Source organism: Diospyros lotus, chromosome 5, assembly GCF_014633365.1.
Source record: "Diospyros lotus cultivar Yz01 chromosome 5, ASM1463336v1, whole genome shotgun sequence".
NCBI lineage: Eukaryota > Viridiplantae > Streptophyta > Magnoliopsida > Ericales > Ebenaceae > Diospyros > Diospyros lotus.
In genome coordinates, this window is record NC_068342.1 from 16,091,754 (window position 1) to 16,116,709 (window position 24,956).

Genomic DNA, 24,956 nt, shown 5'->3' on the forward strand with positions numbered 1-24,956 from the left:
GTGTAAGTTATGAAAAACTTCTTGGGACGACTTCTTGTGTATATGAAGAGTGAGGTTTATCTATGTTGCACGGAAACGGCTCAGAGCCATTTTTCCGTTTCTAAAATAATATTTCATTTTCATTTTGAATTTTATTTATGTTTATTTTTTAAAAAAATGTCCACTCTCACATCTTTTTAGAAGAATGTTAGCTCTTGTTTTTATTTTCATACAACATAAGAGTTTACCCTCATTTATAAAGAATAAAGCTAATAAAAAATAAAATATCCGCATCTTTCAAAATCGTTTGTCTCGACTTTTAAGGCATTAGTTTCAAATATTAAGTGGCATGCTTCGAGGAAACTGTATTTGAAAGGTTTTCAATAAACTCGTGCGAGGGGGGTTTTCGGGATACTTGTATCTATCTTTTAATATTACATCAACAACAATAGCAGTCGGGGACTTGAATGCTCGACGCGGTAATAGTACAAGGGAGCCTACGTTTCCTACGAGAGAATAGGACTCGACAACGAAGGCTGCGTCAGTGCCTGTGGCTGTGGGCTCCGTCCCAATGGAAAACACAGGCGACGGAGAAGATACATTGTAAGCGCGGCCACGAGGAACAGGCGGAAAGTTCATTGGTTTGACCATGCGGCGGGGAAGCCGGTGAACTCTCTGATTCAGAAAGGGTCGACGACCAGACGGCGTGGACAAAGACAAAGATAGAGAGGGTATCACGCATGGGCTCCAGAATATTCCCCTGAAGCGGGCCCCACTCTGCGTTGAGGCCACGTTTACGAGACATTTAGTAGTTATAATAATAGGATGAAAGGAAAGGAAAGGAAAGGAAAGGAAATGAACTGTAAATAAATAAAATAACTCGATGAAGGAAGCCCTTCATTTTACTACTAGCAAAAGTGAATACGTTAACTGTTTAAAAGGTATGATGATATGCTGCGTACAGATTTATTATCAATTGTTATGCTAAAAACTTACAAATTTTATAGTCTCAATTACCAAAACCAAGTGATTTGGACCTATATTTTTCAATGCAAATGCCTAGGCAATTATGTAATATTGTGTTTTTAATTTTGGACTGTCCTTTCTTTTCTGTTAATTCAAGCTGTTAAGACACTGAAATAACCTAGCTGGTGACAATGCAAAAAATTGACCATCAAGATATTTGTTGAAAAATGCCATAGTTGGTTAGTTTGCGGGCTGCTATAAAATTGAAATTGGGTAGTTGGATCCTTCAAAAGAAAAAAAAGTGTAAGGAATGTGTTAAGAAATTTATTTGGATGCTTGAATCAAACGGGAATTAAGATAAACCATTCGAAGGATAATAAGACTTAACAAGTGCTTGCTTCAAATGAGAGTTTATTTATACTTGATGGGAAAAATCTCAAAAGATTTGTCCTATCATTAGTGATTATATCATTTACTCTCAAGTTATGTGAGGAGATCTAGAGATAGATGACACTTGATCTTTAAATGGTAGGAAGGCATCATAATTGAGATTAGCCTTTATCCTTATTGGATTATTAAGATAAATCTTTAATTGTTATCAACTTGTAGATTTTTTGTAAGATCATTCAATTGCGAATCTTTACTAAGCCTTTAATGGATAAAGATTCATGATCAAAGTTGGTTAAAGAATTAACAAGACCTAACTTTTGAGCTTGACCTATGAAATCAAAAACTAAACTCATTATCAAGTTCAACCTAGATAGTTGGCGAGGTCAAATTTGACTTATGCTATCAATAATGTCGACCTTAATCCTTGTGAATGTGTAAATTTTAGACACATCAATTGGATGAGGTGGTTGTCTCTCTAATAGTTTTTATTACACTGGTTTAAATATATTTACACATAACATATTTATATAAACTATAATATACAAAAAAGTAATGGTAAGAGTCATCGCATCTTCCTTAAAAGGGGGTGATAGACAAATGAGACAATAATACATGTTCTTCTTAACTCTTTTCAATAAGGAGATCGTTATGACTTTTGTTTTATACAAAAACATAAACTTTATATATGTGCATATAAACCATTTTGGTGTGTTCATTTTTTCAAATAAATAAAAATTATGCTTCATTGTGAGTGAATATGATTATCCAATTGCAAAGGCATGAAGCATGATCTCCCTCCCGGCGTCTAATCAGACAAACAATAAAAGCCATTTGGCCATCTATCCGTTCACCAAACACCCAACCGACGCTGAGACAGGCAGAGGCGAGAGCGAGAGCTCAGAGCGGAGATCACAAAGCCCAAATTCTCAAAGTCTCAACCAGTGTGACGCTGACCCAAGAAAAATAACCTTTACGGCTTTAGCCCTCTTTTTCTAGAGGTTCCCTTTCTTCCTTTATTTAACATTTTCATTTTCCTTTTTGCCTCTTGGTACTCTACAGTTCAATGGATCCCACATCTCCTCTCCCATTCCTTCCCAGAAGCTTCTTCATCTTTAAGGAAGTTGGACTAGGACTGCTGAAGCAATCACATAACGAGTTTTACAGGGAGCAGATGGAGCCCGCCATGCGGGCGAACCTTCACTGAATTCTATGTTATATATATATATAATTATATATATAGCATGTTGAAGTTTTCTTGCTGTTGTGTAGCTATTGCCTGCATATCTCGAGACAAGCCCTTCCTTTTCCAGGGTAGTCGTAGTAACTTTTGATGTTTGCGTACGTCGATTTCGAATCTCTCGATTATAATTCATTGCGCAGAAGCTGGAAAATGCCGAGGGGTTTCTTACTGGAGCTCCAGTGATTTAGGGTTTTTGATTGAAGAAGGAAAAGAAAGAAGATACAGTAGAGGAATTGGAAAAAATTGAATGGTTGAGAGGCGTTCGCCGTGAATCTTCACGAAATTGCGGAATTGTTCTGATCCAGGTTGCTTTCTCATGAAAGTTTCATTTTAGGGAGGGGGAGTTGGATTGGTTCGTTTGATTTCTCTTGAAATCTTTCTCACCCAGAGAGTGGAAAAGAGGAAGGAGGTTAAAAGGAGACGGTGGGATAACTTGAATCAGCCGTGCATATGATGTTCTTTATGTTGGAGATATACTTGGAATTTGGGGAACTTTTGGTGTCTGATTGAGTCATCAATGTAAAGGTTGCAGAAATAAAGGGGTCTTCACGGAGAGAATTGGAGCTGGCTACGGGGAGGAATTGATGATTTTCTATGGCTGTGGTGAGTCCTATCCCTGTTATTCCACAACATATCAATCCACGAAGATACCGTGATATTCGAAGCCCTGGAATGATGGCAAGTAGGGGTGAAATTGTCGAGGAACCTCCGGTGCAAGTTGTGGTCGATAAGGTGTATGTTGCAGTGGGAAAGGACCTGAATGAAAGCAAATCCACTCTTTTATGGGCATTGCATAAGTCTGAAGGGAGGAGGATATGCATCCTTCATGTCCACAACCCTGCTCAGAGGATTCCCTGTAGTAATTTCCTATTTCTTGTCTTCCAAAGAAGTGTTACTTGCTGAATTTCCCATAAATTTCCTATCCTGTTATTTTATGACTGCATGAGCATGATATCGAATTAGTTGACAATTTATTTTTGTTTGAATCCAATCTATTCTCCATATTTCATGTAGTTTTTGATCTTGGTTATTGTGAGGATAAAACTCGATCAGCTTAACAAATTTGAACTCTTTCTTAATTTTGTGATTTTCTGCTTGATATATTGTGTTTTATTAAATATCTATACTCATAGTTAAAATATTTCTTTGGTGGGCTTATCAAATATTAACAGAAAATGTTATCTAGAGCTAAACATGGCTTGTACACGATTGTCTTTTCCCCTTTCACACTCGCACACAAGAAGAAGAAGAATATTCCCCTCCACTTTGCTATGAGAAATCCCAATATCTGCTATCTGCCATTTTGATAATTGAGTTGTAATGCTTGTACAGTGCATATAATGTATACAATATAGAAATATATTGTTTTTTTGGCTTTGATAATCAAACAGTAGAAAATAAAATAAAGGTTCTTCCTCTGGTGACACATGGAGTCCTTTTGCTTAAGGGCTATTACTCAGCTCCAATCTCGTTTGTAGTAGGCGCTGTGGGTAGATGGGTTGGAATCGGACTCTTATATTTTACTTTCAATAAATGAAATGGACTTAAAATATTTTGTCTTTTTTTCTTGGCATTATTTGATGTCAGGCCTATTTCAGGTCTGAACTTTTGATCCACAAATGGAAGGTTGCCCTTCAGCGTTTTTCTCTTTTTAAAGCATTTTATACGTTCTTCTCTCCTCCTTGTAATATATTATTATTATACAAATAATCAATTATTTGTTTCATTACCAACCAAGGAAGACACTGGCAATTTAATTATCTCTTGGTTTCTTTTAATGGTAATTCCTTTTAATCTTTTTCATCCCCTGCCTACTTTTGGTTTACTCAATGCATCACCTTATTTGCATTGATTCTGATCATTTCCTTGATGTGGATTTAATTTTTCCAGTACTTGAACATACTTTTTATGCAAGTATGTGTATTCTATTATTGTTTTCCTTTTGGCTTGCAGTGGGTACAAAATTTCCAGTAAGCCAACTGGAAGAACATCTAGTCAGGGAACACCGAGAAATTGAGAAGCAGGATATGAATAAGCTGCTATGTGATTACAGCAAGATTTGTGAACAAGCAGGGGTATTATATCCTCTTCTATTCTATGCATAATATAACTTTTTATTTCTTTTAGGTATACCACTTCTATAATACTTGATAACTTGCAGCAAAAATGAATCTATGTTAGCTTTAGCAAAATTAAGTTCCAATCTTATGAGATTATTTTTTATCCTTAAGTCCTATGCAATACGAGAAACAGAGAATCTGAGGTAGCATAGTAACCAACTGTACTGGTTGTCTAATTCTATGCATAGAGATTTCAGGTTTATGTTTGCCAGTACCTATGCTACTAATAATACTGCCATTATATTGATGAATCATTTTGTCTCACCAACTTTTGTATTTTGCCATCTTCTTATCCAGGTACGTGCAGAGGTACTGCACATTGAAATGGACTCTATTGAGAAGGGAATTGTGGAACTGATATCTCAGCATGGTATTAGGATGCTTGTTATGGGAGCGGCGGCAGACAAACACTATTCAAAGTAGTAACCACATAAATCTTTTCAATTTTGGCTTTGTTCATCACCTTCTCTAGGATTAGTTTTGTGTATACATCTGCTCTGTGTTGTAATTGGAAAAATCATCTCTAGGATTCCCTGAAATCTGGAACTATATGACTCTTCTAGGTCGCAGTTTTTTTTTTTTTTTTTCACTCAACGTAGATAATATATATTTGACCTCAGTCCTCACCATACTTTCTTAATTCCTCCTCCCCCTCGCATCAAAAAGAAAAAGAAAAAGAAAAAAAACAAAGGTGGTTGTTTGATTTAATTATACCTGATCAAGTTGACACATTTCACTTGGGTACAACAACCCTGCACATCTTATTTGGGCATTTCTCCTTATTTGTTGGAACAAGAGAATTAAGAGATCGGTTTATTTGCCTGCAATAATATTCAGCTGTGGTTCTGTACAAATTGTGGGTTTCATGGGTATAAGATATAGGGCATGAAGTGTCTTGTGATAAATAACATTTCATCCACATTCAAGTATAGAATATTGTATGGCAGTTATAAGCCAAGATTCTAACTGTAATGCCTTAACATGGCAGGAAGATGATGGAGCCGAAGTCTAAGAAAGCCATTTATGTCCGTCTTCAAGCACCAATTTTTTGTCACATTTGGTTCATTTGCAAAGGCAATCTTGTTCACACGAGGTATTCTTGCATTTTTTTTCTCTTAAGATTTGAATCCACGAAACCTCAATTATCCACAGTTCAATCAAAATTCCTAACAAGGACCTCAATCAAAATTGGACTTTACGAACATAGAATAAATTAAACAAAATCATTTTGCTTACAAAATCCTGTGTGCATGTATAATGGAGTTGACTACTAACAGTTTCCAGAAACACAAGGAAAATAATAAAATTACATAATCCATGCCCGCATGAAACTAGTGTCAGTCCTACCAAAGAAGAAGCAGGATATTAACAACAATAACAATCACAAGCCTTAATCCCATTTGGTGGGGTCCTCTTCTCACATGTCCAAACCATCTTAATCCTCAATAGTTGTCACTCAAACCTTATTTCATACGATTTTGTTTCTTATTTTTCTTTTCTTACATAAAAGACAAATTTAGATTTGAGTGCTTCTACATGGATGGATGTGTCAGTTTTGATGCCTACTTGGGATCTGAAATAGAAAGAAGATTTGCTAAGTGAGTCAATGACTCAGTGGGTAGATAATGCATATTATAACAGAATTGCAAGAAACAAAAACATGAGTTTTTATGCAACTAATGGACTCTTTGAAAACATGAATGGTAAAATAAAATTTCCCCCCCTTCTAGTGTGAGAAAACCCCTTTTTAATAAAATAATGTAATACCAAATTTTATGTGGGAGTAGACTAAGCATAATGTATCCAAAACAAACCAATGAGCACAAAGCCTGAAGTTGAGTAACAACCTTGCTGACTGGGCAATATCCATTGTTTCGTAAATCAATGTACATAACCAATCCATGTGTTTTAGCTGGCACATGATGCTAATAACACCCCTGCTAACTGGGTCAAACCAAGGTGCACAAAGGTTAACGTCTTCTGTCATTAGCTACAAGATTCTAACATGTCAATAAAATTTTATTAAAAAAACTAATTGTGCAATCCATGGTTCTCATGACCAATTAAAACAAAACATTTCATTTATTATGCATCAATTTACAATCATGACATTGCAGAGCAGCATCTATCTATGCATTACTATATATAGTTTGATAACATTTTAAATAGAATTTCCATAATAATGCAATTTCAAAAAATATAAAATTTCTTCATGCAGGAGGATAATAAAATAAAACAGAAAATATGTCTGGCCCAACAAACCCTTGCCAATCAACTCTTACAATTGTTCTTTGAACCATCTTAGTTCAGCCAGTACCATCTTGTAGAGAGGTCTTGCTACTTGAATAATCCCTGGCAACAAACTATATAGAAACTTCTTTCTTCCTGGTAGCAACTTGGTAGATCCTTGAGAAATACATTAGCAATTTTTCTCATTATCTCCATGCCATCATATCTATTTTGCTCCCTATCAACCTCAACCACATGGCTAGCTATTCCTAACACTTTTTTTTATATCAATTGACTAGCCTTTACAATTGGAAGAAAGCTCTTAGTCCCTTCATCTAGTTGACTCTCAAGGCCAAATGCTAATATTAGGTTGAATGTTACCTCTTCCCTATGACAATTCACTAATACATTATTGTCTAAATATAGAATTCGCGCCCATTAACACATTGAAGTTTCATACCTCATAGGATTAAATCCATCATCTACCAATGTGTTTTACTTTCATAAAACAACTCTTATGAACCATTTTTGTCGTTGGCAAAACCCCTAGTGGTATGGGTATTGTCAACATGTAGTTTAAGGATTTTGGCTTTACGTGAACTCACAAACTAACTTTGATGTGATAAAGAAATATGAAATTAGAATCAATCAACACATATGCAGATAAATTACAAATAGCTTCAATACCTTGTATTACTTATAAGGCTCCTTCAATCTCTTACTAAGTCAAACAAACACTCTTTTTTATCATCCTTATCATCATCATCAATTGCACCTTATCCTAACCAAGTTAGAGTTCTCTAAAGAATTGAGTCTTTTCCTCTTCTAGCAACTCTCCCCCTTTTTATGAATTTATGCCATGATTGCACTTAGCCCTCCTATCTGAATCTTACTAACTCCATTGACCTTTGACTAGAACAACCAATTACCCTACAATCACTGCAACATCATCCAAGCATTGTTGATCCTCAATTACAGTAGATCCTAATAATGTAGGGGCTTGAGTTTTAAGAAATCTAACAATACCTCAATACCCTATCTTATGAGACTATAGTTTCTCAACTCGTCTTTATTCATCTTGAAAGACTGTTTCAATATGTGGTTGATTTCTTCATTCACCTTACTTGGCAATCAATAAGGTCTAGGTGGCTTAATGGACCTTTTTAGTCATATAACTACCAGAACCATGGATCCTTTCTTAACACTAGGATGTGGTATTGCACTCACCCTAAAAAACAAAATTTTGATTAATTGAGTTGATGTATCATGCCTACTATGACCTCAAGGTGTATGGACTAGAGGCTTAGCAGATGTCTTGTTGGATGTCTCTCGACCTAAAACTCCCCTAGCTGTCACACATGTCTTAGGAGGCCAATGTTTTCTTAAAACAAAACTTTTTAAAATGTTATATGTTGACACACATTTTTGTAACACCCCGCATCAAGCGATAAGAAGGTTCGGGACAACTTACCCTGTTGGGCCTATGCGAACTTCCCAGGGGAGTCACCCATCCTTGGGCTTCCCCAGGTCAAGTATGCTTAACCCTTGAGTTTTTTGCCTACATTCAACCCAAAAGGTATCCAGCTAGTGTTGTTTCATTTCTTACTTATCTTCGATGTATGCTACCCTTTCTCTAGGCTCTTGGGGTATTACACACATTGTGTCATCATGGGCCCACAACCACGAGACAGCTCATAGCTCTCGCCTTTCGACGACCAAGAGCCCCACCGCACTTGTGAGCCTCTCGGTTGAGGTGGGATGAACCCGGTGCATCTACACCGTCCCCCCCCGCAAGTGTGGTGGGGCTCTGTCGGCCTCTCCCTTATCAGGGGTTGTAGGGACCATTAGGGGGTTTCCACAGATGGTGCCAAATGTTGACACACATTTTTGTAACACCCCGAATCGAGCGATAGGAAGGTCCGGGACAACTTACCCTGATGGTCCTACGCGAACTTCCCAGGGGGGTCACCCATCCTTGGGCTTCCCTAGGTCAAGCACGCTTAACCCTGGAGTTCTTTGCCTACATTCAACCCAAAAGGTATTCAGTTGGTGTTGTTTCCTTCCTTACTTATCTTCGATGTATACTACCCGTTCTTTGGGCTATTGGGGTATTACACGCATCGTGTCATCATGGGCCCACAACCACGGGTCAACTCATAGCTCTCGCCTTTCGACGGCCAAAAGCCCCACCGCACTTGTGAGCCTCTCAGTCGCCTTCTGGGGCAGTCGCCCTCTGGGTGACTGAGGTGGGATGAACCCGGTACATTTTAGAAATGGTCGACCGAGATTCGTCGGCCCGTACTGATCCAATAATCACGAATATGAGGGGAAGAGAACAATAACACCATCAACAAACAATGCATAAGAGTTTTTTACGTGGTTCGGCCAGAATGTTGGCTAGTCCACGACTGTTCTCTGATCATTTTTGCAGAGTAACAGTATGTATTTTTTATCCTGCCTATACAATAGCTTTTGATCCCCTATTTATAGTGTGGGATATTGAAAATTTACATAAAATTTAAAGTAGTGGGGCCATATCATGAGTGACAATATGTCATTATCTCCATCAAACAAGGAGTAAAAGTTCCGCACCATGTGGGGATTGACTTTCCATGGATAAGGACAGGTAAACATCAGATCTGGTTATTCTGCTTTGTGGTTTTCTTTGCGAGCCGATCAGGTTGACCAACGAGCTAGAGATATCACCAGGAGCTCGCCTGCTATCGTAATCAGAGCTCGCGCTTTAGCAATCATGTGACCTCGTAGAGATGGTTTCGGCCTTAGGCCCATTGGATTTTGAGAGGTTGGGCCTTATCATCGGACTGTTTCCAGCCCACTGCAGTCTCGTCAATAGCCCAAGGCGGTTCAGAAAATACCCGTAACATTATCCAATAGAATTCAATATAGGACTAGATAATAAACAATAACATTGGAATCAAATAGAAAGAATATTCTGAAAGCTCTTTAGTAATAGATTGACTGTGGGCATATGCTCAGATTTATAACCACAATTGTGATCCCACTAAAGAGTTGCTCCTTTAATCACAGTGACAATATAAGGGACAGGTCTGTAGGCCAAACTACAGGAATGTGGCCACAACACCAACTTTATTATGACCCAAAAAGGGGGATGTGACCGATGCATTACTCCCAATGAACCATTGGCTCACTAGGGTTAAAAAAATTCCAATTAAATCTTATATCACAATTCAATTAAAATTCCCAACAATGGAACTTAAATAAAATAATTTATCAAAATTCAACTTTATTAAAATAAAATAAATCATAAAATCAGTTTAATGTACGATCTTGCTTTTATGTATAATGGAGCTGACTACTAAAAGTTTTCAAAAAAATAAACAAAAGAATAAAGTCACATAACCAATACCTACATGAAACAAATGTTGGGCTTACCAAAGAAAAGGAGAAAATATTGGATTTGAGTGCTGACCTAGGTTCAAAAATAGACAAAGAAAAAATGTGAGTCAATGCCCCGGGAGGGGGGGTTGCAAACTTACATATAATAATATTTGGATAACAAAATCATTTTTTTAAATGACAACAAAATAATTAAAAAATATAAATAATTATTTTAAAAATATTAAATTTATTCTATTTAAATTTTACTTTACTCTCATTGGAAAAGCAAAATCATCTATGATTGAATTTTCGAAGTAAAGGTTTTTGCAATTTTTTTCTCTATATATTCTAGCAAACATGAGCAAAATCAAATCTTGATTAATCTTCAATGATATGTTCATAAAATCAATACATATAAAATCTTTTACTTTGAAGATTAAAATGAGAAAATTATAAAACTTAGTGCAATTATTTAACAAAACACAAAGAAATGAAGTATTAAGTTTTCATTATGTGTTCAAGTTTCCAATGCATAAATTGCAAATATATATTTTTTATAATGGAGATTCCTACAAGATATATATACATATACATATACATATATACATATATTTATAAGGGTATGTTAGCACTAGGAGGGGCCATGGCCCCTGCCTGCCCCCCACTGTTTCCACCACTGAGTCAATGACTCAAGGTATAGATAATGCAGTTTATGATGGAATTGGACAAGGTTTTATGTAAGAAAAAAAATATCAATTCAAAAGCATGCATACTAAATTCATGTTTAAAACATGCTTTTTGGTTCTTTATTGGTAGTATAAGAAAATATTTTTTAATAAAATAGCATAATATCAAGTTTTATGTGATAGTACACCTTTTAAAATGTATCCGTAACGAACTAATGAGCATGAAGCCCAAAGGTCAACAAACTTGCCAACTGGATAATATAGTGGTTTTAAGGAGTATCTGTTTGATGGTAAAATATTCAATGAATAAGAAGACATTCCTTAACAGAGAGCTTTAGGCCTTGTTACACCTTTAGCAATCACTAAATGCATTTTCAACCAATTGTAACAGAAAATTGGGTTCAGTAGTGACTGCTACTATAATTTCCTTCCCAATAATTTATGATTCTTGAACAAAATTTTGATTTTTGACAATTGAGATAGCTAATGCATCTGTCTCATCCATATAGGGAAGGTAGACCTGGAGTTGGCATGCAGGTTGCATGTCTGACACAACAAGCAAGTGCGAACTATGAAACTGGGCAATCTAGTTCCTCGAGATCACACTCTGTAACAGAAAGGTCAAATGAACGTCTAAACCTGGACAGTTCTAGTCCAGGTTCTTGCAAAGTAGGGTTCGGGACTAAATTGCGATCCTTTTCTCCAGAATGCTCTCAAGGGAGTTTCAGTGATTCAGAAAGAATGTCAAAGAGGAGTGTTTCACTGAGTTCACGTCCTTCATCAAGTTCTTCTATTGACATGGCTGATTATTTAACTCCTGCCTCATCTGAGAGAGTTGGGTCTGGATTAGAGTCACTTGCACTTGGTCATACTGAGGAGGATCCTCACTGTCATTCATCTCCTCCCTGTGTACTGGTATGTATTAAACATTTATGGTGCAGCATTCACATTTCATAAACCTTGAAATTTTAATTTTCTGAAAAAGTCCTTGCATATCTTATGATTTAGCAGGACAGTGATATGGATGATGAAATTTATGGTCAGCTTAACCAAGCCATGGCAGAGGCAGATAATTCCAGGCGAGAGGCCTTTGAAGAGTCACAGAGGCGTAGAAAAGCTGAAAAAGATGCAATTGATACTAACCGCAGGGTAAACTTTGTTCACCATGCACTTGCATATTCTCATTTCTGCAATGATTTGTTATCAGATCTGGGTTATACAGTAAAGTCTTGTCTTCCTTTGTGTGTGTGTTTTTATCGGTAAAGATTTGTCTTTCTCAGTGTTTTGTTTCTTTATCATTATCTTTTTAAATATAATCTTAAATAGTCGTACATCTGCTTGGTAGGATGGCTACTTGAAACCAAATCTCATGTACACTTCATACATATGGGGAAATTTGTATATTATTAGTTCATGCTCACTCCTGATTAACCATCTTTTGGGTGAGAATAACGAATTTACCCAAGTACATAACACAAGGAGCTTCTTTATGACTTAGGTATGACTTGTTTTGTGGATTCCGTGAAAAGTGAGGTACTTATCTGGCAATCAGGTTTTCATAATCTATCGAATCATGCTAGAGGTTAGGAATTATTCATGATCAAAACTAGTGTTTTACACGGGTAACCTGAAGACTGCAATTTTGAAATCTCAATTATTTATACTTAACTGATGGTGACTGCCAATTTCAGGCTAAAGCAGCTGAAAAATTATATGCGGGCGAACTGAGAAAAAGGAAAGAAATAGAGGAAGCAGTATCAAGGGGAAAAGAAGAACTTGAAAAGTTGAAGCATCAGGTGGATGAACTCATGGAAGAACTGTGTATTTCCAATGAACAGAAATTATCTCTGGAGAGCAAAATTGCAAAATCTAACCAGATGGTGCAGGAGTTGGAGCAGAAGATGTTCTCTGCTGTAGAACTGTTGCAAAAGTATAAGAAGGAAAGAGATGAGTTGCAGCTAGAGCGTGACAATGCACTTGAAGTAGCTGAAGAGCTGAGAAAAAAACAATCAGAGGCGGCCTTGAATGGATTTATGCCTCGGTTTTTCTCTGAGTTCTATTTCTCTGAAATTGAAGAAGCAACAAACAATTTTGACCCATCCTTGAAGATTGGGGAAGGGGGTTATGGAAATATTTATAGAGGTTTCCTGCGTCAAACTCAAGTGGCCATAAAGATGCTAAACTCTCACAGCTTGCAAGGTCCCTCAGAATTTCAACAAGAGGTAACTTGGTTTTATTCTACTTGAGATTAATGATATCATTTGCAGAGCCAGAGGGTTACAGTTATCATGTGCACACAATTTGAAATCCTAATCAGCCATCAATAATTTGTTGCCCGTTGAATATTGTATTCCTTGGTTCTGCTGTAGCAGACTTGATTTGCTAAGGTTACCGGTTGTCATGCACGGGGAAATAGCTTTATTTCTTTCGATTTCCCAATGCTAAGGTAAATGTTGATAAAATATAAGATAATGATTATTTAATATTCTGTCCTATCATAATGAGTCAATCTGATCATAACAGAATTGAAAGAGATAAGTTCTCTTTCTTTTCTAAAGGAATGATTTTATCTCTAAATGAGATAATATCGGATGAGATAAATTCTCGTGTCATCTAAAGGAAGGATATTATCTCTAAGTGAGATAATATTGGAATAAATTTTTTGATTAATCTGTATCTTGTGATCCCTATTAGTTAGGGATTTCTCTCCTATAAATTGGGCTACCTGCATAGGATTTAAACACAACAAGAGAAACAGAGTGTCAAATAAACTGTGAGAATTCTTATTGTCAGAGAGTGGGTATTTGGGTTGTGGCAAGAGTGTGCTTTCCATCACATGATTACACACCTGAGCTAAGAAGAAGATAGAGAAGGTTGGTGTTACAACAAGGCTTAGAGATCCGAAATTCCACAACTAACCAAGTATTTATTTTTGTGATAATTAAATAATGCACTTGTCTTGCATTGTGTTCCCAACAATAAAATTGTTAGGGACTGTTTAGTTGTGGAAAATGGCACCAGTTTTCTGGAAAATTAGTCCTCATAAAACAGAAAATTAGAAAACTTGTTCAAATGCAAAAAATTTCCAACTAGAAATGGAGCATTTTCCAAGATTGAACTAACTTGGAAAATACCCAGAAATGCGTTTTCTAAGTTTTCCTTATTAATTTCAAGATTTGGAAAATGAGGTTTTCCAAGAATTTCCCCCAAATCATCTCCATCTTCTCTAACACAAATTACACAAAAAAATTAAAATGTCTCTCTTTTGAACATATGTTCCGATTTTCTTGATTGGAAATTAGTTTTCTATATTTCTAATATTTGAACGGGTTTTTCAAGTTGTCTATGGAAAATGAAAAATAAAGATTTTATAGAAAAATTGGAGATAGAAAACTGGAAATCATTTTCAACAACTAAACTTCCCCTCAAGGTGTCACTTTGTGTTGTGTTGCTTTCTCTTGGCTAAAATGCCAATAGATTCAAGTTCTAGAGTCTAGACTTGTGGGAGCAGATCTTATGTGCATTATTTATGGTACTCTCTTAAAGTAACTTTGCATGTTTCTCATTATTGTTTTACCATTCACCAAGGTGCTTTTGTTAAGTCATTTAGAGGGGTATTTACTATTTACATTTAGTTCCTTGTTTATGACAAAAGTTTGGCATAAAATTTACTGCTCGTGCACTAGCCAAAAGAGAATTACAATTGCTTTCTTTATGTTCTGATTATATTTTATTTGAGTTGTGATAAGTTTTATGTCATACAAAATTGAATTATTATATTAATGTCATTATGATGTCTTATATTTAATACAAACAATGCTCTAGCAGATATCGTGATTCTTGGAAAAAAAAGAAGATTATTAAAACTACATAAATTGTTCTAGATACAGAAAATTATAAACAGATCTTCCCTGAATTTCACACTTGTGTTTTGGTCATAATATTCCATCTACATTTGCGCATTCTAGCTGTATCAATTCTTCTATATATTTTAGACAAAGAGGAACCCATCTTAATTTTTAGTATCTGTTGGTTTTATTTAGGTCAATATCTTGAGTAAATTGAGGCATCCCAACCTCGTTACTCTTATTGGAGCCTGCCCAGAAGCTTGGGTTCTTGTCTATGAGTATCTTCCTAATGGAAGTCTTGAAGATAGACTCAACTGCAGGGACAACACTCCCCCACTATCCTGGCAAACTCGAATACGTATTGCAACTGAGCTATGTTCTGTTCTTATCTTCCTTCATTCTTGCAATCCCTACAATGTAGTACACGGTGATATAAAACCTGCTAATGTTCTTCTGGATGCCAATTATGTAAGCAAACTCAGCGACTTCGGAATATGTCGTGTTATTACTCGAGACGAATTCTCTGCCAACAACACAACACTGTGTTGTAGAACTGACCCAAAAGGCACTTTTGCATACATGGATCCTGAATTTCTTGCATCAGGAGAGCTTACCCCAAAGTCAGATGTCTATTCTTTTGGGATTATATTGTTGCGGTTATTGACTGGAAGGTCTGCATTGGGGATAACAAAGGAGGTGCAATATGCACTTGATAAAGGAAATTTAAAAAACCTGATAGATCCTACAGCTGGAGACTGGCCTTTTGTGCAGGCTAAACAGTTGGCTCACATAGCTATGAGGTGCTGTGAGATGAACCGCAGAAGCCGGCCGGACCTTGCATCCGAAGTGTTGAGGGTGCTCGAACCAATGAGAGTTTCATGTGGGGCTTCTTCATTCCGAATGAGCTCTGAGGAGCATTGCCAGATTCCAAAATATTTTATTTGTCCCATTTTCCAGGTTAGACATTGCATATTATCATAAGATCTTTATCATGGTTTGTTCAAGCTGTCATCATCATCAATTGCACCTTATTTTAACCAAGTTACGGTTGGTGGCATGGCATTCACAATGTCAGTTAACTCCTAAAACTCACATTGACAATATAAATCCATGACAGAGTACTATAAAATGTCATATTGAACTGCACAGTTGTTTAGGTTGTGTAACTAAATGGTAATAATACTCTAGCGAAGCACACTGCCGAAGATGGTACACGTGAGTTGAAATAGGTGAATTCAAGGATCTAGTGCGGACATAAAACCTTTCTTTTCATTTGTTTTCTATGAAGAAAAACAATTTTTTTCTTACATATTTCCTAATAACATTTTTTCTGTTTCCTTGTAAAAAACAATTCAAATGGAATGAATTAAAATTTAAGATAGTAGCGTTTTGGCCCAAAAAAAAAGAACATAAATCCTATGGATGTACCTTAAATCCTATTTTCTCTTTGTGAATTTCCATTATTGTACTGTACTGTAGAGCATCTAACACATGTACTGGAGAAAACATATTTATTCTACTAGCAGGGCTAAAGTGAATCCCAAATTTTTGGTGAAAAGCGTAGAGTTTTTGTTTTTATTATATGTAGGCAAGCCTCATGGTTGATGCATTTTCTTCAACTTGATTCTCATTCAACTAGAAGAATCTTGCTATTTTACTGGAGGAATAATGTAAGTTCACCAAATAGAATCATCTATTTGTCTCAGCTGCTAAGTAGTATTTCTCGACTGTATCACTCTCAACAAGTTTTCTTGGCTATGCTGTGAGTTCCAAGTTTATGCTTTTGTAGCGCGGGAAACTCAATGTCACATGAAGCCCTGTTTTCTTGCGTCCATAGTACTGTTATAAGCAAAAAGGTGTTCATTCTGTTGGTTTAAACTTGTGCAGGAAATCATGCAAGATCCACACGTCGCTGCTGATGGCTACACTTATGAATTGGAGGCTCTGAGAGGATGGCTAGAGAGTGGCCACGACACTTCACCCATGACAAATCTCATGCTACCACACACCAAACTCGTGCCCAATCATGCACTCCGATCTGCCATTCAGGAGTGGCTGCATCAGCGGTGACACGTAGTTCATTTTCAAATTTTTCATCACTAGTTTGTCCATAGCATTTCCTTTGTTTTGATCTCAGCGAATGTGAACGTGGATCTTTCGACTCTTTTGTCAGCATCATGTTCCGATGTATATATGATGAAATATGTAAACGACCTTGGTCCGTGGTATACATGCTACCTAGTGTACTACTAGCATTCGGTGTTGCTCCCACAAAGGCAGTGTCTTGTAAGCTTGGTCATGTTGGGCGAGATTTGAGGCTCAACTGAATCAACAAAAAATGGAGTTGGGGGAATTGTGTCTTTTGGTAGTTCACTCCTCTCTGGTATGATGTGATGTTGGGCCATTTATTCAATTAATTATTCTGCAGCCTTGTATGTTAAATTTGCAGGGTGGGTTCTCTTAAGAGTTAAGTTACAAGTTATATATTATTGGGAAAATGTTGGGCTTTGAAACCCATTTCACAGTATTGAGTAGTCAAAATAATTAACCCCGGCCTCTGTCTGGTCCTCTGAAACTTTTGTACATGATTGGATTTTGAACCTAACCTACCTTCTCTACCACTGTAGATAGTGAAGCACCGTTTTCACTGGTTTTGGCTGTAGAGACCTTTTGGCTTCATTTATTTATATATTTATTCTTGCTATCAATGAAAATTTAAGGTCACTTCACTACCTCTTACGCAAGTATTACAAATATATTTGTATATATATATATATATATATTTGCACTTGCTTTTAGTAGGTCTTGAGCGCTACTGGTAGGATAGGCTGCTTCAACATTTCAGAGTTGTTCTGTTTTGACCTTTTCCCCCCAAATTTTGTATATGAATAACAAAATCATAACAACGAGCATGACCTAGTTGCCAAAGCAGCTTTCAGTGAGAAATCCCCAAATTGACAATAGAGAGTAGTAGGCCATGAATGAAGTCTCGAATGGCTATGTTGATGCAACAAATAACATCATCACATTCACATACAAGTTGAATTGAATTGTCTTTCATATGCATCCATCAGGGAATAGGGTTGTGAAAAAATAGGCACGAAGTTGAAGTTGCTGACTTTTGAAGAGGGCAGGTGGCAGTGAATGAATGGGTTGGTCGGCTGTGCTTAACAAAGTAGATAAAATGGCAAAATCTATTCTATTCCCTGGGCGGCGGTTTTGATGTGAGGTGTGTGGTGGTTGTGGCTTGCAAATTAGGGTTTTTCAAATGTTGGGATGAAGTGGGTTTGTTGAATTTAGATAAGGGCTTGCTTAGTAAAATTTAATATTTAATATTTAATGAATCAATCAGTTTGCTATGCCTATGGGTTCCCGGAATTATTATAAAATGAAAGAAAGAAAGTGATGGTGAGTGTAGAAAACATGGGAAAGAAGAAGAGCATGGCATAGGGTACTTGGGGGGGGTGTGGAGTTGTCACTTAGTCATCATTGCCTGAACAAGACAAAAGAAGAAGAAGAAAAGCAAAATGATATAAAATCAGCTTGCTCTTATCATTGAAATAGTGGAAGAATTAAATTATTGTGGGATTAGGTTCCATCACACGTCACATATGGTCCCTTCTTCCCCACCCACAATTTAGATTTACTTTGCTAAATGATGTAACACTGCATAGAATAAGAAGTGCAGCGTCTATGTTAATTCATTATATATACTATAATATAGTCAAGATTACAAATAAAACTCTTAATATAATAAGATTTATTTAAACTTGGGGAGCTAATGTTCTATTATCATCATCATCATCATCATCATCATCAGTAGCTTAATTTTTGAATACTTAGAAGAATCAATCATATTCGGACACTGTTGTATGGATGGATGTGAATAATTAAATTCATTCATAGAAAAATTAACCAAGAAAGCAAGCAAATTAAGTCATTATTAATTAAGAAGAGAAAGAAGCAAAGTGTGTTGAGGTAAGCACGTGGGCGTTACACAAACTGCTATATGCTAAGGTACAAATGGTTTGATTCTCTTTCTTTTGATGGTATTATTATTACTATCATGATTGGCCCCCGCCACCGTCATCTTCTCTATCACCACACACATTAACAAGAAAATTAAAAATTACATTCACTACTATTCTCATTTGTTTCTTTTATTTATTGATTTATTATTCTTGTGGTTGTGGATATATATATATATATATGATCCTTCTTCCACCCTTAGCCTCAGCCTCAATCTATTTATATATATTATCTACACTCATTAAACAATCCTCCTCTATACCATAGCCATAGGAAGGAGGAGTCTGGAGTCAACAATCATGCACGCTCTTTATTTAGTCTTTCAATTTCATTAATTTAATCATTTAAATGCATTCATTGGTTTTCTGATAATATATTCGTAATTTCAGCTGTAAATTCATTGATTCAATCACATGAATTTACATAATAATAATAATAATAATAATAAAGTTTCCTTTCCTAATTCCTACATAATATGGAAGAGCTAACAAAAAAGGGGTGCAAGAAATAGAAAGAGAAAGGACAAGCTAGGGACAGGACATGGACATGGACATGGACATCCCTTCTGGCCTCCACTCCCACTGCCTGCGCCTGCGGTGCCCACCTTCTAATTTTTGCACTTTTCAGTTTCCAGATACCATCCCCACCCACCCAACCAACCCAAGGAAAAAAACAAAAGGCAAATTAACCACAAAAACAAAACCCACTCTCGGCAAGGACTGTGACTGCTTAGATTAGATTAGATTAGATTAGATGAGATGAGAGCGGTTGAAAATGAAATAAGCCCAAACCTCAGGGGTGTACCTGAAATAATTAAAAATGAAGGAAAAAAGCTAGCTAGCCAGTAGCCAGGCGTTGTTTCCATTTTGTTCTATAAATCATCACTCTGCTCACTTTACTCTTCCTTCATTACAGAGAGATCACTATTGTCGAAATCGCAGGGTTTGCACACACGCACACACACAGAGCGAGAGAGAGAGAGAGAGAGAGTCAATGGAGGGGAAAGAGGAGGATGTGAGGCTGGGAGCCAACAAGTTCGCCGAGAGGCAGCCTCTGGGAACGTCGGCCCAGACGAAGGACTACCAGGAGCCACCGCCGGCGCCTCTGTTCGAGCCCGGCGAGCTCCAGTCATGGTCCTTCTGGAGGGCGGGGATCGCCGAGTTCATGGCCACTTTCCTCTTCCTCTACATCACTGTTTTGACCGTGATGGGCGTCGTCAGGTCTCCTACCAAGTGTGGCACTGTGGGGATTCAGGGCATCGCTTGGGCTTTTGGCGGCATGATCTTTGCCCTGGTTTACTGCACTGCTGGGATTTCAGGTATCATTTGCATGCTTTGATCCGCCATGTAATAGCTTATGGTCTCTGTCTATTGTTGGGATAGCACCCATCGCATACATAAATCAAGAAAAATACAACACGTAATTTTTTTAATGTGCTTCGATTTGAATGAACTCGCAATGGTATGATGAATTCACTAAATTTGTAGTTTTGCGTGAAAAACTACAAATTTATACTATTGCACAATTTGCGAACAGACTTAACTGGAAATTATCAAAATTCTCACAGCTCCAGTTGGCCGGGGTCACTCACGTCCTGAGGACTATTTGAATTTGAGGGCTTATTTCTTCATCATATGCTGCTACTGGAATATGCTACTAGAATCACTTAAAGAAGCTAAGAAATTATGGTTTTGGGCGGGGGTGAATCCCCAAGGATTGAAATAGTTTATTCCTTTTCTTTCCTTTTCTTTTTCCATGTGCTGATGATTCACAATTTCATGGGTTCGGTAAGGTGGGCACATAAACCCTGCGGTGACATTTGGGCTGTTCCTGGCTAGGAAGTTGTCCCTGACCAGGGCAATCTATTACATGGTGATGCAATGCCTTGGAGCAATCTGTGGGGCTGGTGTTGTTAAGGGCTTCCAGAGAAAACCGTATGAGGCGTTGGGTGGTGGTGCCAACATTGTAAACCCTGGCTATACCAAGGGCGATGGCCTTGGAGCTGAGATTGTTGGTACTTTTGTGCTTGTCTACACTGTTTTCTCTGCTACTGATGCCAAAAGAAGTGCTAGGGACTCTCATGTTCCTGTGAGTATTTTCTTTCCCTTGCTCTGATTATCTTTTCTCTGGTGTTAATTCTAATTTTTACTTGCTGCTTATTGAATTGTGATTGAATTCCGCATGTCTGATTGAAATGGTGATTTTCCTATCCTAGTTGTATCAGCTACTTTAAATTTTTGTGAGATCGGAAATTTGATGGAATAAATGATGGTTGGAGTCTTATAGCTTGTTTGGAAATATGTGAGACTTCGGATTTAGAATTCTGATTCCTAAGTTTTATGTAATTCTTGTCTTTGGAGTAATAAAAGTCTAAGAATCGGTATTCTATTTGCCTTTAAGCTTTGGAATTAGAATTCCGATCAAACATAAAGTTTGGCCTCTCATTTCTTCTCTAGTTTCAAAAGAAGCTGGTTCCCTAGGTTTTATTATTTCAAAAAGCCCTCATCTCATACTAGGTGTGGTTTATTTTCTTTTAGTTCGGTTGTAAGATCAATATATTTGTAATCAAGTTATCATGTCAAGCTTTGAATTCCTGGAGTTTTTAACATGTCAAAACCCGTGAAACATCTCATGGTTTACGAGTACTTAAGTTGAAGACTGTAAGAAGAATAACAAATACATGAGTAATATTTTGTACTTCTGAGTATATTTGTTCTTTTCAAACCAGTTCATCCCTTAGTTACTGAAAGGCATGGCTAATGTCCCACCGTTTTCTTATATTTCTATGTACTTTGTTAATTCATATCGATGAATTTATTTCCTTAGGCTTTAGAAAAGTGAGATTAATTAGCAGAAAATGATTTTGGATAATCTCATTCCTGGTTATGAAAATTTCTTATATGGGGAAACAACAATGTCCAAGGTCCTTGAATAAATAGGGAAAAGGACCTTTTTGGATCCCGTCTTGTGCTTCTTTTTCAATTAGGTTGTGATTTCATGGGCAATTATATTGAGAAGAAAATCTAACAGTCCAAGACCTGTTTTGATATAAGGGATCAACCAGTTTCAAACCAGAATTACTCTGAAGTGAATGCTAGCCATTAACTGGCTGCTCTTTATTTTTGTTGTTCAAATGCAATCTAATAATGGAAAACACTTGGTTGTCTAACATCTTCAAATGTTGGTTGGATATTGCAGATTTTGGCTCCTCTCCCTATTGGATTTGCAGTGTTCTTGGTTCACCTGGCAACAATCCCCATCACTGGAACTGGCATCAACCCAGCCCGGAGCCTTGGGGCCGCCATCATCTACAACAAGGATCATGCCTGGGATGACCATGTGAGTAATCTAGTTTATAGTTAAACAAACATTGCCTATAACAATGGGTTTACATGCATGCGTGTTAATAATATCCATCGAACTTGTTTTCTGTTTGTAACTACTCTCAGTGGATTTTCTGGGTTGGACCCTTCATTGGAGCGGCGCTGGCTGCACTATACCATCAGATAGTGATCAGAGCGATTCCGTTCAAGAGCAGATCATAAGAGATCTTCTGCTTCTCTCAGTCATCATCTTTTCAGCTGGAATGTGTTTGCCTTTTGTTGTTGTTGTTGTTGTTGTCTTCTTTTTCTATATCTATAGTGAGGCTGGAACTGAGCTGCTGCTGCTGCTGCTTGTGTATAAAATGACCGCCGGTTGTAATCTGCAACCGAGTGTAAGATTGTTCCTGTGCAATGTATTATTGTTCTTCTTGCTGTATCAAATCCCCAAGTTCGTGAATTCTTCTTCTCTTCATTGTGGGGCTTTGCATGTCTTTTTTTTTTTTGGTTTTAGATTTTCATTTTAGTTTTGAATGTGAGTCTGGGGTTGCTCTTTGTAATTAAAAAAATTACTTCACTGGTTTGAATTATGGAAATGATATGATCTCTTTTGCAAATGTCTGATGACGTTGAGGTTAATCACAGTTTGAAGGTTTACGACGACAGTGTTGCCTCGTCGTGAGGTTATTTTGTATTTTTTGGATTGAGTTTTGTGATGAGGATGAAGATGAGAATGAATATGACTTGTCTATCTTGTGGAGGATTAGTTAATTATCTATTCCCTAAATCTTATCAATTGCTTTAAATCCAAGGCTTAATGGATAAGAATTGCTTCAAGGTGAGGTTTAACTGATGGGTCCTCTCCTCGAGATTTGCTCTGACCATAATTATTGTGATAACCTTTGTATTGTTTTGGTATTATTATTCATCTTTTGCCTGAGTTACCTTACATACCTTTGGAAATTACAAAGAGTATATTTCATTCTAAATCCCAGTCTTATTATGTGATAGCATATTATTGCCTTAACTAATGTAAAAGATTGTTTCACGAGAGGCTTGAAAGCTGATCAACACCAATTTTAAAGTTAGCCATCAGCGTTTTGGAAAAAATTAGAGATGTTTGGTTAGGCTTAAATCTAAAAGTTTTCGATACAACATTTTTAAAAAGTTAGTTTAGGCTAACTTTTTATTTTTAAAGCTCATATATATTAACCAACAAAAAGACTAATATTCCCTTAAGAAATAAACAAATTTCAAAGAATCCTGCAACTTCCGTCATCTCCCTTCCCTCCCTCGGCAGATAATCCGCCTTCTCTTCTCTTCTCTTCTCTTCTCTCTTCCCTCGTCTGTAGACTGTAGCCACCATCACCTTCAGCTTCGGCGTCCGGCACCGATTCGGCTTTGTTGCTGCTGTAACGTCGTCGATCTTCCTCGCTCATCCCCGGCGTCCGGTGTTCGTCTTCATCGTTGCGGCTCCCTTGTCTGTCGCTGCCGATTGATCTTCCTCGCGCATCCTCAGCGTTCGGCGTTCGTTTTCATTACTGTCGCTCGTCCTAGCTAGCTAGCTAGCTGGTGGGGTCTATTGATTATTGATTATTGATCCCCTTTCATACCCTAAACGGTGTCGTTACGTTGATGATTGGAGTTACGCCATCAGTTATTCAATTTCAGATAAACCATGTTAATCTGCTATATTGGAAGAAAAATGCTATTGATATATCATTGTGTATATTTTGAATTACATAATGATGTATCAATATCTAAAATATCCTCATATAAGATGGTGACATACAATGAGACAAGAGATATTAATGTTATTTATGTGCTTTGTGTAGGTTAAGATGTACATAAATAATATATAAATAGTATGACCCATATTGAAAATCATATATTGGAAGTTGCTTTTAAGGAATTAATTAATGCTAAATATTTTTTACCATGTTTAAATATTATTGTCACAAAATTGTGAGCACTCTACAGGATTAATGTGTTCTAAAGTTTTTTATTTGAAAAATAGTATATATATATATATATATAAACACAAAATTACAATGAAATATGTAATACTCGAGACTTTTGTAAGCCATAGTTATGTAATAAATAAGAATTGTCCCAAGGAATCGCGAAAATTCAGGGGTAAAACCTCTATTTTAAGAAAAATCAGGTAAAAACGTAATTTCTCTAAATATAATAAAAATGTTTAAGGAGACGTTAAATAACGAAATGAACCCCTTTTAAGAAGTTCAAGGATTAAAATAAGAAGTTATGCGGAGGGTTAAAAACTCAAAACTTAGGGGGGCAAAGTGTAAAAATACCAAACTTTGGGCCAAAGTGTAAATTGTTGAAAACCTTCAACAGGACTCGCCAGAATAACCAAACGGATTGACCGCTAGCTGAAGAGGCCATCGTGAACCCTCAAGAATAGGCTTGGTGTGGCAGGAAAGCTGGAAAGAAGGGATTGACCAATTTCTCTTATAAATTTAAGTTCTTGGATAAGGATGAAGAAAACTCAAGAGTTTAAGGCATGGCCGAGCAGTTTGAAGGGAAAATCCTATTCATAGGAAGGTGAGGAGTATTTTGAAAGTGAGAGTGAGTGATTTCGCTAAGAAATAAAAGAAAAAAAAGGTGGCCGAAATTGCAAGAGCACTCGCTGGAATTGGGCGTGGGTCACCTAAAGCAACACGGTAAGTCCAATTTTAAGTTATAATCCTGTAGAGGAAAGAAAGAAGGAGGTATAGGATCAAACGGAGAGCAAAATAGAGTTAAAATGGGTGAGAAAATAAAAAAAA

At 36.8% G+C, this 24,956-nt stretch overlaps 2 protein-coding genes across 3 annotated transcripts; both read left to right on the forward strand.

Moving 5' to 3' along the window:
• Positions 1-2,206: 2,206 nt before the first annotated feature.
• On the forward strand, positions 2,207-17,245 carry LOC127801754 (U-box domain-containing protein 33). Of its 2 annotated transcripts, none has more exons than XM_052337134.1 (9): positions 2,207-3,434; positions 4,529-4,650; positions 4,993-5,114; positions 5,684-5,788; positions 11,480-11,885; positions 11,979-12,119; positions 12,662-13,192; positions 15,014-15,775; positions 16,706-17,245. In XM_052337134.1, the coding sequence occupies exons 1-9, from the start codon at positions 3,170-3,172 to the stop codon at positions 16,886-16,888; spliced, it is 2,637 nt and encodes an 878-aa protein (XP_052193094.1). In that variant the 5' UTR covers positions 2,207-3,169; the 3' UTR covers positions 16,889-17,245. The 2 variants fall into 2 exon arrangements, with proteins under 2 accessions (XP_052193094.1, XP_052193096.1); XM_052337136.1 differs by having other exon boundaries at positions 2,208-3,434; positions 11,982-12,119.
• A 2,502-nt stretch (positions 17,246-19,747) lies between these two features.
• Positions 19,748-22,784, forward strand: LOC127801916 (aquaporin PIP1-2-like). Its single transcript, XM_052337446.1, has 4 exons — positions 19,748-20,165; positions 20,640-20,935; positions 22,046-22,186; positions 22,297-22,784. The coding sequence occupies exons 1-4, from the start codon at positions 19,841-19,843 to the stop codon at positions 22,390-22,392; spliced, it is 858 nt and encodes a 285-aa protein (XP_052193406.1). The 5' UTR covers positions 19,748-19,840; the 3' UTR covers positions 22,393-22,784.
• The last annotated feature ends 2,172 nt before the right edge of the window (positions 22,785-24,956 follow it).

Coding starts and splice junctions, on each gene's coding strand:
- LOC127801916 (XM_052337446.1), top strand. CDS start 19,841: ATGGAGGGGAAAGAGGAGGATGTGAGGCTGGGAGCCAACAAGTTCGCC. Junction 20,166..20,639: donor CTGCACTGCTGGGATTTCAG/GTATCATTTGCA, acceptor GGGTTCGGTAAG/GTGGGCACATAAACCCTGCG. Junction 20,936..22,045: donor CTAGGGACTCTCATGTTCCT/GTGAGTATTTTC, acceptor TGGATATTGCAG/ATTTTGGCTCCTCTCCCTAT.
- LOC127801754 (XM_052337134.1), top strand. CDS start 3,170: ATGGCTGTGGTGAGTCCTATCCCTGTTATTCCACAACATATCAATCCA. Junction 11,886..11,978: donor CATCTCCTCCCTGTGTACTG/GTATGTATTAAA, acceptor CTTATGATTTAG/CAGGACAGTGATATGGATGA. Junction 12,120..12,661: donor CAATTGATACTAACCGCAGG/GTAAACTTTGTT, acceptor TGCCAATTTCAG/GCTAAAGCAGCTGAAAAATT.